Here is a 14,546-nt window from a genome sequence, read left to right as displayed (position 1 = left end):
GCACGCAGTAGGGAGGGACGGCCAGGAGACCGGCCACGGCAGGGGAATCGGGACCGTTTGCCTCAGGTTCGCCTCGGCCAACACGATCCGTCTAGTCGCGGCCAGGCTTGTACCAGGATGGTAAGGTCCTCAAGGCTAATGGCAAATAATTCCAGGAATTATTGTGGGCAGCAGGCCTAACAACGATGCCTGAATCATTAATTGATCGGATACGTAATGGCAATGCTGGCCGATTTGGAGGGGCCGTCAGGGATCTGGATCAATACCACAACAAGGATGATAGGGATAGGTCACGATCTACCGGACTAGGGGACTGTCATCAGTTAGCTCCCTTGGAACCAGACAAAGACACAGAAGGTTATTTGGATGTCCACAAGTACAGATATAGGACTAAGCCTCCCGCAGGCGTAGGTAAACATTTAAGTTGAGGGTGATCACAACAACGACAACAACATCCCAGATTACCCGGAAATAATACCGTCCTACGCGTAACCGCCCGACCAAAGCAGCAATATGCACTAGGCTTGTTTGGGTGGATGTATGTTTGCCGGGTTTGCATGTATATCATGCCTCAATTGGTTGCCTCCTTTCCCAATGGTCACCTGACACCGGTCGGGCCCATAGTCATGTGACCATGGGCAGGGGAGTACCTAGTAGATGATGCTCACAATTCTTATCCTTTGGGATGATGCGGCCCATATGGGTAGATACCGTTCAATGAAAATCACGTTGTTTTGCATATCAAAGACGACCACAAGTCAATCCCATATGATTCGCCACTCCATTATTACCCTTCTGCAAGGTCGTCATTGAGGGATTGCACCATTGCAAAACCGACTTTGATGATCGCGATGCCCGTTCATAATGAATGACCTGATGACTAGTAAGTCCATTTGTGCTGTCTGAACTGGTTTTAATGATGTGCATTTCACTGTCTACCCTTTGTTTAGGTCCTGTATACTTTCACTAAGACCGTTCTGGGCTGTGTCTCATGAGCTAGTGGCATAATCTCGAATCAGCTGGATTCTAACTTAAATTTGACACCCTTGCATATATATATGTAAATGTGCCGGTGCTTTTGCGGCCACGCTATCTTACATCTGGTTTTAGCGTTTTGAGGCACTGCTAGTAGCTCTCGAGGAATACGGACATCAAACTCTACCAATGACATATAAGTTAACAGCTCTCTCCTATAGAGATAGCCCCAGTCGTCAAATCACTGATATTCTGGTAGTACTATTTACCAGGGCTGCGATCTCATGTCACTCTGAAAGTCTCGATTTTAAATCGACTGTGATGTTCATTTAAGAAACGTTGTGCTAATCCGGATCTTCGAATCCCTTGGGCTGGGAATATGGGCAAAGAACAAAATCCGCAAATTAGTCTGAGGCTTGGTGCGGCGGTAATAGTGTTGATTGGATATTGATTGTTAGCATTCCCTAGCCATTCAAGATCCACACAGGGTCTACATGGTGATTACCATCCTAGGTAGAACATAGATATATTTGCCCAGGGGTGGGTTAAACGCTTTGCTTAGGGGTTTGCAGGCAATACCCTGCTGCATATAATCTAACTACGATCTTAGCAGTACGACTACTAGATCTGAAAAGACAAAATATCAATGCCAATGGCGAGTATAGAACTTCTTTCACAGTCTCGCTTTGAACAATTGATTATGACGTGGCTGCAAGTCCCATGACTTATCCACAGCCAATTTTGAGAATAAGAGGCCAGACTGCATTCCAGTAGGACTGAATACTGAATTCCTAAATAGGGGATACCTAGAGGGGCAGCTTTCGTATATTAAAAGTTGATAATATTCAAGTATGCTGGCATAATCCTCACCAAGCTTGTATGCATGTCCCAGAAATTCATCACTATCTGTCAAGACGTGAGCTCCTCATGCGCAGCCAATCCAGGATATGACATGATACTATGACCGACTATTATCCTCAGGCACGCTGTAACCCGGAATTCTTTTAGCCAGCCACTGCCAGCTAAACTAGGAGCATCTAAATAGTAACAGGTAATTATAATATCTCAGGTCGTCCTTCCATTAAGTATTTCTCAAATAATGAGAAAGGTTGACTGGAACTCTTATGCAACTACTCTCCCCCATTTCTCATCAGTAGTGATTGGTGGTAAGAGCAAAATGTCTCCATAGGTGGGGCCTTTTCTGGTAGATGTAAATAGATGGGTATGAAATAAATGCCTAGCATAGCATCTGAATTCTTCTACTTGCTTCCCCGCGCGCCCTATTCAGATGCTCGAGTGCCAGTACAAGGCCAGTACAAGCCGCCGTTGGTTGATTTCCCTTTATATGGACGCTATTTTTAGATTCTGAGTTTCACTAGAATTGACCCGCAACTAATTATCGAAATGGCGCTTACCAACGCTTGACTTATAAGTCATGGGAAGATCAGCTGATCGGAGAGCGAGACGAGAGAATAATAAAACTGGGGTAAAGAAACCGAGAAGGAGAACCGAGACCAGATTGGCGGGGCGGCGAAACGGAACTAAACCCGAGGCGTTCCTAACTTCGCATTCCCTAGCGAGAATTTCCCCGGCTGGGGGGCAGTCTTATTAGTAGCAGAGGAACGCACAAATGGTACTTCCATTTGCCATTTTCATTACCCCGTTGTCCACGTAGCCGAGCGACTCCTGTCAGCTGTCTACCGCTCTTTACATCAGTCGAGATGTGGGAACGGTGCTGCCGATCCGGAGACTGCCAACCGTGACGCCTGGCAATCTAACCGAACCGATACGTGGAATGAGCCATTTGAATTGTGGCTGATATATGCAAACCATGGCAGATGGCGTTGCCGCTGCGAGGCACGATATTAGCCAGAGATATTCGTGGTGCCCACGTACGCGCAATGGCCCCCGCGACCTCATCCACAAGCGGTCCGTGGTTTAAACGGACAACCCAGGGCATAGGAGGCATCGATCTCTTATCCTTTTTTTTTTTAAAAAAAAAAAAAGGGCTGGATAAGAGGAAGAATTAGACGTTGAGTTCCTCACGATCAGCTGCAAATTCAGAGTCAGAAGGCAATATAATATGCATAGCAAGTACGGAGTAAGCACTATGGTAGATACATAGAGACTAGAGAGGTGACATCAGGGGAACTTGGCATGCAGGTGTAGTCGAGAGTCGAGCCTGTCAAGCACTGGACTTTGGAGCCACCGAGGCAGTTCCAGTGTGCCCACCTGCGCTAGGAAAATTTGGCGCCTGCCAAGCTTCCCCGCTAAGGCCGCTAAGTGAAAGTAGTTCCCTTAAGGTTTGCGATTGTCCCTGAGAGAAGCAGCCAACTGCCACACAATAGCAACGATGTTAACGCGTGGCCGGCGAGTGGGGATCCATTGGCTCCACTCTTCCATCCCGCGCCCATGGAAGTTGCCTACTCCATCCATTCTGGTATGGTTAAGAGGGGAAGGAGTAGAGAGCACGGAGTACCTACCCTACCTAGAGTTAGTAGAGACACAGATGGAGGGCGAAAGGTAGGAGACAGTGTTCAACTTAGCGTGCAGTAGGGTGCCTACTAGTACCTATCTTAGTCTGCGTTAACGCATATTGTCTGTCTGACTGTCTCATCCTGTTCGCACCGCCCCCCTCCTCCGTCTGGCTTCTGCCTGCGCAGCATGACCAGGCCTGTCTTCTCTTTTCCCGTTTCTTGCATGTATTATCTATGACCTTGGCCCCTCCTTTTGATTCTCGGGAACACTCTATTCACTTCTTCACCCTCCTCGATACCCTCCGATTCCGTCCTTCCTTTGTCCTCATCTAAATCGGAGATTTGCTTATGGTTCCCAACTGTGTGGTGAATACATTCTTTAAAATCAGTCTCGTCACACCCTGAAAGACTGAACTGCCATACGTTTACCACGACTTTCCAGTACATGATCTCATTCGCTTTCAACTAACTCATCTTGGGAAAGCCCTGTGCCGTGGGCATAAGGTGCTGACTATCAGCAAACCACCATGAGATGGGGCGCTCGCGTTGCCTTATGTGCTATTCTGGCACTCCTCTTGCCGTTGTTTATTTTGAAGAATCATCTCGAAGACCTCTGCGATCAGTACCGCGCAGGCGCGTATGTGATCGATTGGCTAAATCTGGGGTCCACCAGAAAAGGGGACATTTTCCCTCAACGAGTCGAGCAAGGTGATAAAGTGATCGTGATGGCCAGGTTGCAGGAGGAGCACACTGACTGGGTCGAACAAGAGCTACCCGAGTAAGTGCTGCTGTATATGTTTATATATTTCAAAACCACTGATGATGTCTCCTACTAAAGCTGGCAACGAGCCATCTATGTCGTGAATCCCTCCAAAGCAGCCGCAGCCGACAGCCGACAACTCACAACCCCTTTGAATAAAGGCCACGAGTCCATGGCCTATTTAACCTACCTGATTGACAACTATGACAGCCTGCCGGCTACAATTGCGTTTCTCCACTCCCATCGATCGGGCTTCCTGATGGCATGGCATGTAGATGCGCCCTTGCACGATAATGTCCTTGCGATGAAAGACCTACAACTTGACTTTGTCCAACAAAATGGCTATGTCAATCTACGCTGCAATTGGAACCCCGGGTGTAAGCAGGACCATCGCACGAACCGACATGTGACAGAAGAAGTGTTTACAGACATCTTTGAGGGCACAAGCACCCCACCTATAAACTCTACAGGTATCTCAACCATGCAAGACCAATTTGAGCTGGCGCAGGATCAGGAATTTTTGCGAATGCCAAAACGGGTTGCTGCGGCGTGCTGTGCGCAATTCGCTGTGTCGAGAGAGCAGGTACTCAAACGACCGAGAGAAGACTATCTTAGGATTCGCCAGTGGATTATTAATACAGACAAGGATGACGCCAGTAGTGGTCGAGTGATGGAGTTTCTATGGCATGTCATCTTTGGTAAAGAATCGATATAGTATGTGACTTCATGTCTCCTTTCTGTCCTTCTGAATGCAACAGAGCTAACTTAGAACCACCAGCTGCCCTGATGAAGAAGTCTGCTACTGTCAAGTATATAGGCGATGCTGACCGCCGAACATGCCATTGTTGCCACTACATACATTCTTTTCCATACCCCCAGCTATCTGTCAGGTCTTCTTTCTCGGCATTTCTTCTTTGTTTGTATACATAGTGGCCCGAGGGGGTTAGTAGTATAGATAATCGGAAGGCAGAGCCAAGGAAGATGGACCTGTGTAAAAGAGTGAATCTGCTTGATGAGACCACACTTGAAAAAGGAATATATGCGTTAGAGCGTGACATCAATTATATTTGGACATCAACTGTATTGGGAAAAAATCACTAACTGGCTGTTTGGCTATGAGTGACTGTATTCGGAGTTATATGTTCATGCGTCTCAGCATCCTCCTCATAACGCTCAACAGTATATGCAAGTTCAACGCATTTTGAATCCTGTGGCAGCTGCTCTGCAGGGATGGAGGCCTTGAGGGCCTTTTGATAACACAATAGGAATGTTTGATGGTCCGTGTTTCTCATGCCGAGGCCCTTATGGATGTCGTCCTGCTGCTCTCGAAAATGGCGGTATAATAGATAGGTGCGCGGGAATCCTCGAAGACATTCTGGACAAACAAACCTTATTGATGTGTGCTCAATGATTTTACTGAGTGTTATGCTGCCTTTGCAAGCTACCCATGTTGGATTGAAAGAAAACCAGGGGCCGGTCGACATGACCATGCTTTAATATTTGGGTTTCAACAGGACTAAATACTTCCTATGTCGGATCTATACTGCAAGTGCCGGGGTATCGACAACCATGACTGCCAACACCTCCTAGTACTTATGTGCCGCCTGTTATATCGAATAGACAGGCACCGTATTCATTACCTACTTACGAACACTACGTACAAAGATCGGCTGCATCTATACATGCCTGGCTACTATCGCTAGTGGCTTGGAGCAATTGGCCATCCAATCCTCCAGCCTAGTCTATTTCAAAAACGCTAACTGGATCCGAAGGTTTGCGAATGGAAACCCGCTTCCTCCTCTCCCTGGCTTCATTTAGAAGTTTACCCAGTTCCTTCTCGTCGAACCGCCCTGCACGTATTGACTCCGCTATCTGATCCAACGCCACACATCTCCACCCTGCCCGAACCACTGCAGCCATCGCTGGCGGCCCAAGGGACTTGAACTCGGTCCAAGTGAAGCGGTCATAGAAACGGTCGCGAAGAAATGTTATCATCAGATTGTTCGGTCCTCTTTCGGCGTCGGCGAAGAATATGACCTAACCCGCTATTAAACTAGGCATCCTACAATGCAGGTGTGTTCCTAACCTGTTCCTTCTGGATGTCGCTCCTAATTGATCCTAAGCATTGCTTAATCCAGCATGGCATCAAGCTAGCGAAGCAATCCATGACAATTTGGAGCATGCAATCAAGAGTGGAGCGAGATGCGAGACAAATTCGGTAAACCCAGAAATCTTGTATGCCGTGGCCTTGAGGAGCAGGATGCATGGTCAGAGTGCAAAAATATGGGGCACTTTATATAGCTGCATGAGGACTGTATTGATTGTTGCGTTTATCTATTAGATTCTTTCGTAGCGTATACGCTAAAGTTCGAACTAGAACTTTAGTGCTAAAGTTATAACTCGATTTTCATGAGCGGACAATCTGGGGATACGTAATTACCTCACTGCATATGAAAACATCATTAGTTTCCAAACATGCCTTGGACAAAGGTGTCTAATTTGACTCTTAGCCTGGGAAAGTTGCCAGCCATGACCAATAATGCTTGATTACTGGACTGAGATGGGATTCGCGCTAATATGTATAAGGACCCGCCGCTAGATTTTTCTCCAATCATGGGTTAAGACTGTATGACATAAGATTTATCGACTAACGTAATCGGTAAGCGAGCCGCCATTGTAAGCGAGCCGCCACCTCCACCCGATTTCCATGACTAGGTGACATTCAAGCGCCTTTTTGCCAACAAAAACAATTGCATTTCTATATAAAACTAAATACTAGGTGGATTAGGACATATAACCCTAGTATGCCCCCGAATATGACAATTAGAACACTGCGGTGGCGCGCGTACGCGTGGTCCAATTGCAGGAAGCTTGTCAAACCCTAGGATCGCTTCCCTGTCCCTGTTAGCTTAGCTTCACTGGTATACGTACCGTCGAACTGAATCGAGGAGGTATCAGGCTGATGACTATCTAGAAACACTGGTCTTGGACAAGAGAAGAGAAGTAAGGCCGAATAGTGCCGCGCAGCTATCCGTAAGTAAGTGCGGACGAGTGTTGTCGCTAAGCTTCTAAACGTATGGTTACTTAAAGATGAATGTATTGAGCACGAAGAACAGAACTAGCTAAGTACATGAAAGAGTGTCCTTATATATCCTATCCTTCGTATACCAAGTCGTATACCTTCCCGTATACCGTATACCATATACCATATACCCGTTTGTATACCATTCCATATACCCGTGGTCACGTAATGCGTAGCTGTTCCGGGTGTCGGTTACTCAGATCGGGATTCTACTTGATAAGAGTTGCTGTCCGTCCGGACGTTGCCTTCTGCCTGACGAGTCCGCCTTACTAGTAGCTTTTAACTAGCAGGGGTCCGTAACATCCTTCTACTAAGAATTGGCGGATTGGGTGATATAGTCTCTTGATTTTTGACAGGCACGACTCCTATTTAACTACAGAATTTGATAATATATATAATTAAAATAGCATTATTTCTATCTATATGCCTCCGCATTCTTCATATTTTTGTTAACCGCTTGACGTTGCTTGCTTTACACTGTTAAAATAAGTGTATAAAAGCTTGATAGAACGGCTAATCTGCCAGGGCGTTTATTATATTGATAAGGTTAATTTCTTGGATATATACTCAGAAGCACGTTTTCTTATCTTTAAAGAATCAATTATTTGCAACGCCTTTAAGGCTTCAGGATTGGTTCTATTCTAGCTGGATGAAGTCCTTGGTAGGCTGATTATACAGCTCTGTGAGCCAATTTTAACTGGCAGTATTATCACTATATTAATAGTGCTAAAAACGCCCAAGAACATGAAGCAATTGTGGAGGCACGAAACTATAATTGAAAGGCTTCTTTATAAATATACAATCAGCCTGTTCTCGCAGATGAAAGCAGTGTTATCTTATATTATAAAGGGATGTGAAATTGCCTTTAACTGGGCTGCTTTGCTTGAGCAGGAAGTTAATAAATTACAGACTGGATTGGAGAGATAAAACATTAAGAACAAGAGATCTTATTACTAAATGGCTGGTTTAAACGGCCTCACTGTTGATGAGGCCAAAAACGCGTTTAAAAGAATTTGTGAAGCTGGTGATGTTGGTGGAAGTCAGCTTGAAGGATCAGCTGCCGGCGAGGAACAACCTCGCTGCCGGGCACCACCTCGCTGCAGCGAGTGTAATACAATTGGGCATACAAGAACAAGATGTCCTACACGTTAAAACACCAATTAAACACGTTATTTTATTAATATATAGTGTATAAAAGCTTCATCTTTTCATGGAAGGCTGTTTGGGTGGGCGCGGGTGCCGGCTCGCTTACACTGCCGGTTCGCTTACCGATTACGTTATAATTCATGGCGGGGCAAACAGACCTTGACATGTGACTTGGTTCCTGCCCCACGTCAAGTTTGGGCATGAAAGCCGAGACAAACCCTCGGGAGTCCGCGTTTGCACTGGGTTCAAGGGAGCACCAGAAGCGCAGGACAAATCATCGCTTCCCACACAGGTCACGTGGCACGTGACTTGACGAGTGACCTTGAATAATCATTCAAAGCATGACGCTCAGCTTTTCAGATTCGCAAAAGCGGGGTCCTGCGAATCAGTGGTCACGCAAATAATAGGAGGTGGTTTGGAGACGCTAGAAGAACGCTAAAAAGAAGAAAGAAGGGCAGGTGGTTCGTGTCACATCCGAGGTTTCCCCGGCAACGTTTGTGCCAGTCTAGCCTGCCTAATTTGTTGTCAAGTGAGCACGTGACAGCCCAGTGCTCAGATTCAATTTCACCCCGCAATCACCTGGCATTAGTTATCTAGGACCACTGCAGCCATCGTTGTATCGCTTTTCATGACTCGAGATCTCACGCAGCGCCGTATTCTTAACTGGCTGGACACTATTGTCCCGGTGCCCGACATCCAATCGTCCGAGCGACCATGCAAGCGTTTGAGAGTTGATAACGACGAGTATGTCCATAGCGAGTACCCTAGACAGATATTGAACGGAGATCGAACAACACGGCTTCGAACGCCCCAGACTCTGGCTCAGGTTCTATACCTTTGTTATCCAAACTGTCAAACATGCCGCCAGCGCGCCGCACGAACCAGTCCGACAACACGCGTGACACCCTACCGGAGGAAGATAACGAAGGACAAGAACACGGACAAGTGTCGAGCGGTTTAGGCCTTCAAGTAGAGCTCACTCCTCGCCCTCGCCGGAAAGCTTCCGCGATGGACAACGGCTCCCCGATCTCTTGGTTACCCTCTACCTCGAGCCGATCATCATCAAAGGCCTCGTCCAAGGCTTCGAAAATCACCCGCAACTCATCCCCCACCAAGCAGCTGCGCAATGCAGAGCTCGAGGAGACCGGATTTTTGAGAGCGGACCTCCGCAACGACACGAAGCCGAGATCACTTGATGCGTTAACCACGGGATTGGAGAGGATAGTTAGTGGCTTTGGGATCCTTCCAAGGGACCTCCAAGATGATGTACGAACACATTTTGTTGATTTTGGCTTCGTTCCACGCTAACATGTGTATGACCGCATTCACAGCTCGCAGATCAGCCTTCGATCGCAGCCTGGAATTTTGGAGATAGTGTTGATTTTAAAAAGTCCCAATTACCTGATATACGCACTGTGCGGAAGATCTATAACCTTGCAAGCAGGTGTTTTAAGAATAACCACCCCGAGTCGTCTTGGAATAATGATGTGCATTCACGTATCCTGGATTGGCTTCTTCGAGACAGCCCCGGCGGTGATGACCTTATAGACTATCGATGCTGGTATGTCCTGCTTCTAAAAACATTGATCTATAAGTGTGCTAACCCACTTGCAGCCTTACAGCCCAGATTGTCCCTGAATACCAACCCCGCAAATCACCCAGCAAGATGGTGGACTACTGCATCTGTATACAGCCTGCGACAAACTCGCCACAATACCAAGCCATCCAATCCCTCTGCAAATATCGACCGGCAATGTCAATCAACCATACAGATTGGGCTGACCTGACTAAGTATCCTATCGCTGTCTCAATAGAGACTAAAGGCCCTAGTATAGGTTACGAAACTGCACTACTACAGGTGGCGACATGGCACTCGGCTCAGTGGCGCAGTTTGCACTGGGATACAGATGGTGACGTTTTGGCATCCTCTGGGAATATTGATTTTTTGCCTGGCATCGTCGTGATGCAGCACCACTGGTGGTTCGTGGCAACTGCCTTGAATCAGAGTGGCAAAGCGCAGACGTTTGAGCGACTGCTGTTGGGAGAGACTGAGTCGATACTTGGCATCTACAAGTTATTTTTATCCCTTCAAAGGCTGGTTAACTGGACTAGGGACCAATACTGGGTGACATTCCAGACCAGCGTTTTGGGCCTTTGACCATTTCATGGACTGCAATAACAGAATACTCTGTACGGCACACTATTTGTCTCCAGACCTCTATGCCTCTGGCTGCTCGGCAACAGCCCTGAATGACAGGAGAATGGTGCCTCCTGCTCTGAAATGCATGGCACACCTGCTCTGTTCTTGCATCCGGGGTCAAATGCTAGAATATAATAAAATTACTAAATTGGGGAGGTCTTCTTTATGGGTTTCGCGAAGTAACAGGCAGTAAATATTATTAAATACTTCCAGAAGATCTTGCTTCTGAAGACTGTATTAGAAATAATTAAACCCCTCCTAATCAAACTTTATAAATCCTTCAGTTTGTATGTTAAAAATCTGGAGTCGCAATCTCTACTATAGCTTTCAGAATTCTTATCCCTCTTACCTGATCTCAGATACCTCTTTCCGAGTTTGGTACTGATTTGTGATCCTTTATCCTATCCTACTTAAAGTAATACTTGCTATTTACTGATGGTTTATTGAATCCTTGTATATCTTTAATATTATAAGAAAGCTTAAATAGTCCTGCTCAGTAAGAGATTCATTGCTGAAGATATGATTGAATTTAGCCTAGATAGCTAGTATTTAGAGACTGGATTTAAAATAAGGAAGTATATAAAAGTATCCTCTAAAAATAAGTAAATATTTGGGAGTAAAGACTGTATGAGAGCAGCTAGATAGCATAATTCTAGCTAGTATTAGTAGGCAGGAGTATTTCTGGGTAGGGAGACTTATAGAAAATCTCTAAATATAATTGTCAAACCCTAGGATCGCTTCCCTGTTCCTGTTAGCTTAGCTTCGGTTCGAATACGTACCGTCGAACTGAGTCGAGGTAGTGTCAGACTGGTGACTATCTAAGGGCAACTGGTCTTGAACCAAGGAAGAGAAGTAAGGCCAGATAGTGCCGCGCAGCTATCCGTAAGTAAGTACGGACGAGTGTTGTCACTAAGCTTTACCAAAACGTATGGTTACTTAAAGACAGTGTTATTGAGCACGAAGAACAGAACTAGCTAAGTACATGAAAGAGTGTCCTTATATCCTATCCTCCGTATACCAAATCATATACCATTCAGGGTAGATCGAGGGTCGATCTAATCATGTTCCTGGATTCCAGTATACCTCGCGTATACCCTTGATGGTAGATCCGATGGTAGATGATCACGTGACACAACGCCACTCCGGACGTTACTCAGACCGGGATCCTACTCGATAAGAGTTGCTGGTCGTCCGAGACTTGCCTTGTCGACGCTTTCTGCCTAACGAGACCGCTCCGCTAGTAACCTGGCTAGCAGGGGTCTGTAACACCTTACTTCTCTTCTCTTGTTTAAGACCAGTCCTTCCTAGATAGTTATCAGTCTGATACATCCTTGATTCAGTTCGAAGGTACTGTTACAGACCCCTGCTAGCTGAACGACTAGCAAGGCGGGTACGTCAGGCAGAAGGCTACGCCCGGAGGGACGACCACTCTTATCAGGTAGAATCCCGAGCTGAGTCATCACGTATTACATGTTACATGACCATGGTATATGGACAAGCATGTGGTATACAGCATACCATCATGGTCTATAACTACCGGACAGGTATATGGTAGACCTGATGGTATATGGCATGGTATGCAAGGGATAGAATATATAAGAACACTTTTTCATATACTTAGCTAGTTCTGTTCTTCGTGCTTAATAACACTGTCTTTAAGTAATCATATATTTTGATAAAGCTTAGTAACAATACTTATCTGTACTTACGGATAGCTGCACGGCACTATCTGGCCTTACTTCTCTTCTCTTATTCAGGACCAGTTCTCTTTAGATAGTCATTAACCTGACTTACCTCGATTTGGTTCGAAGATACGTATTAGAACAAGAAGCTGTTACGGACCCCTGCTAGCTGAACGAACTAGTAAGGCGGACTCGTTAGGCAGAAGGCTACGTCCGGAAGGCGAGGACTCTTATCGAGTAGAATCCCGATCTGAGTAACCTGCAAACCAGGACGGTTACACAGCACGTGACCACGACGGACATGTCACCGACATGCTATAACATGGCAGCGCTATAACAGGATATAGCAGCACTATAACAAGACATGGCAGCGCTATGATATAATATATCAGCAATATAACATATCATGGCGACGCCATGACAAAGGATAGGATATAAGAACATTCTTTCATATACTTAGTTAGTTCTGTTCTTCATGCTCAATTTATATTATCTTTAAGTAACTATATGTTTTGATAAAGCTTAGCAACAACACTTATCCACACTTACTTACGGATAGCTGCGTGGCACTATCTAGCCTTACTTCTCTTCTCTTGTTTAGATCAAGTCATCTTTAGATAGTTAACAACCTGACTACCTTTGATTCAGTTCACAAGGTACGTATTGGAACGGGAGCTAAGCTAACAGGAACAGGGAGAAGCGATCCTAGGGTTTGACACATAGTTATTACTAATTATCTTATTAAATATATCTATCTTATATTAAATAAGATAATAATAACAGTAATACAGATAGTAGAACTGTTTTTAGAAAATATTATTATATATTATAAAATACTAAAGTATATCATATTAAACTGAGACAAGTGTTACAGACCCCTGCTAGCCAGGTTACTAGCAGAAGCGGACTCGTCGGGCAGAAAGGTAACGACCAGGAAGGACTCAGGCAGCCAGCAACTCTTATTGAGTAAGATCCCGGTTAGGGTAACACCCGAGGTAATACTGTGTCACGTGACTATCTACCATCAGATCTATCATTAAGAATATATGATATGGTATACAGAATCCAGAAACATGATTAGATTAATCCTTGATCTACCCTGAATAGTATATGAAATAGTATACAAAGAATAGGATATAAGGACACTCTTTCATATACTTAGCTAGTTCTGTTCTTTGTGCTCAATCAACATTATCTTTAAGTAACCTATATTTTGGTAAAGCTTAGTGACAATACTTGTCTGTACTTACTTACGGATAGCTGTATGGCACTATCTAGCCTTACTTCTCTTCTTCTGTTCAGATCAAGTCATCTTTAGATAGTCAACAGCCTGACTACCTTTGATTCAGTTCACAAGGTACGTATTGGAACGGGAGCTAAGCTAACAGGAACAGGGAGAAGTGATCTTAGGGTTTGACACATTAAGCATCAGTCAGTACGAGTGTTATCCAGTGATAACCAGTCATTATATTAACTATATTAAACATATCGCGAGCGCCTCAGCAGCAGGGCCTGATAACTAAAGAACTGATAAACATGGTTGGTTAGCTACAAGAAAGTGTCACTGTCTTAAAGTAAAAGAACCAGTTACTTGAAGGTTGCTTATCAGTCAAATCTGTTAAGGTCTGACTATCTGAGCTATTTGACAGCAAACGAGCGAAGCTCAGAGCTTTCTTAACCCAGTTAGACTTGTACCTCAACATGAATAAAAAAAAGCTCAAGAATAAGAAGAACAAGATCTTTTTCGTGTCTACTTATCTTACTAGAGCAGTATTTAATTAGTTTAAACCATATATCCGCGAGCGATAAGAAAAGTCAGTAAGTAATCAGGATAATAATATAAAATAACTTTTCACTAATTATACCAGATTTAAACAGTGTTTTAAATAGATATTTAAAGACATTAATACAGTATAGAATACTGAGTAAAAGTTATAATAACTTAAGCAGATAAGATCAGTATCTATATATACTTTAGAGTTTCAGTAAGTCATCAGTTACCTAGACTAGAATAATAATACTTATATTTTACAATTTAAAAAAAGATTTAAAATAAAGATTTAAAAAAAGATCATTTAGTAAAAACGACCGGACACCTTGGCCAAGATAATCAAAGCAGCTGTGAAGATCGATAATAAGTTATATAACTTTAATATAAAATAATAAGAAGATTAGTAAACCAGCGAGTCTACATCTTAACACAATAACCAGCCAGGTTACCGAG

At 44.5% G+C, this 14,546-nt stretch overlaps 4 protein-coding genes across 4 annotated transcripts; 2 read left to right on the top strand and 2 right to left on the bottom strand.

Moving 5' to 3' along the window:
• The first annotated feature begins 3,642 nt into the window (after positions 1 to 3,642).
• Positions 3,643 to 5,263, top strand: BO94DRAFT_513606 (DUF3431 domain-containing protein). The gene is made up of 3 exons (XM_025609850.1): positions 3,643 to 4,230; positions 4,291 to 4,926; positions 4,991 to 5,263. The coding sequence occupies exons 1-3, from the start codon at positions 3,980 to 3,982 to the stop codon at positions 5,037 to 5,039; spliced, it is 936 nt and encodes a 311-aa protein (XP_025469196.1). The 5' UTR covers positions 3,643 to 3,979; the 3' UTR covers positions 5,040 to 5,263.
• A 121-nt stretch (positions 5,264 to 5,384) lies between these two features.
• Positions 5,385 to 5,633, bottom strand: BO94DRAFT_427782 (uncharacterized protein; the record flags this gene model as incomplete). Its single annotated transcript, XM_025607460.1, has 1 exon — positions 5,385 to 5,633. A coding segment is annotated over one exon (249 nt), but the record flags the coding sequence as incomplete, so codon positions are not given.
• A 248-nt stretch (positions 5,634 to 5,881) lies between these two features.
• Positions 5,882 to 6,716, bottom strand: BO94DRAFT_394158 (uncharacterized protein). Its single transcript, XM_025607344.1, has 3 exons — positions 6,653 to 6,716; positions 6,299 to 6,524; positions 5,882 to 6,249 (listed from the first exon to the last, which is right to left on the bottom strand). Exons 2-3 carry the CDS (start codon positions 6,476 to 6,478, stop codon positions 5,950 to 5,952), a joined length of 480 nt encoding a protein of 159 aa, XP_025469194.1. The 5' UTR covers positions 6,479 to 6,524; positions 6,653 to 6,716; the 3' UTR covers positions 5,882 to 5,949.
• A 2,326-nt stretch (positions 6,717 to 9,042) lies between these two features.
• Positions 9,043 to 10,893, top strand: BO94DRAFT_533612 (uncharacterized protein). The gene is made up of 3 exons (XM_025611364.1): positions 9,043 to 9,706; positions 9,772 to 10,001; positions 10,055 to 10,893. Exons 1-3 carry the CDS (start codon positions 9,449 to 9,451, stop codon positions 10,596 to 10,598), a joined length of 1,032 nt encoding a protein of 343 aa, XP_025469193.1. The 5' UTR covers positions 9,043 to 9,448; the 3' UTR covers positions 10,599 to 10,893.
• Positions 10,894 to 14,546: the final 3,653 nt, after the last annotated feature.

This window comes from Aspergillus sclerotioniger, assembly GCF_003184525.1.
Source record: "Aspergillus sclerotioniger CBS 115572 chromosome Unknown BO94scaffold_9, whole genome shotgun sequence".
Taxonomy (NCBI): domain Eukaryota; kingdom Fungi; phylum Ascomycota; class Eurotiomycetes; order Eurotiales; family Aspergillaceae; genus Aspergillus; species Aspergillus sclerotioniger.
This window is presented reverse-complemented; position numbering and strand designations above follow the sequence as displayed.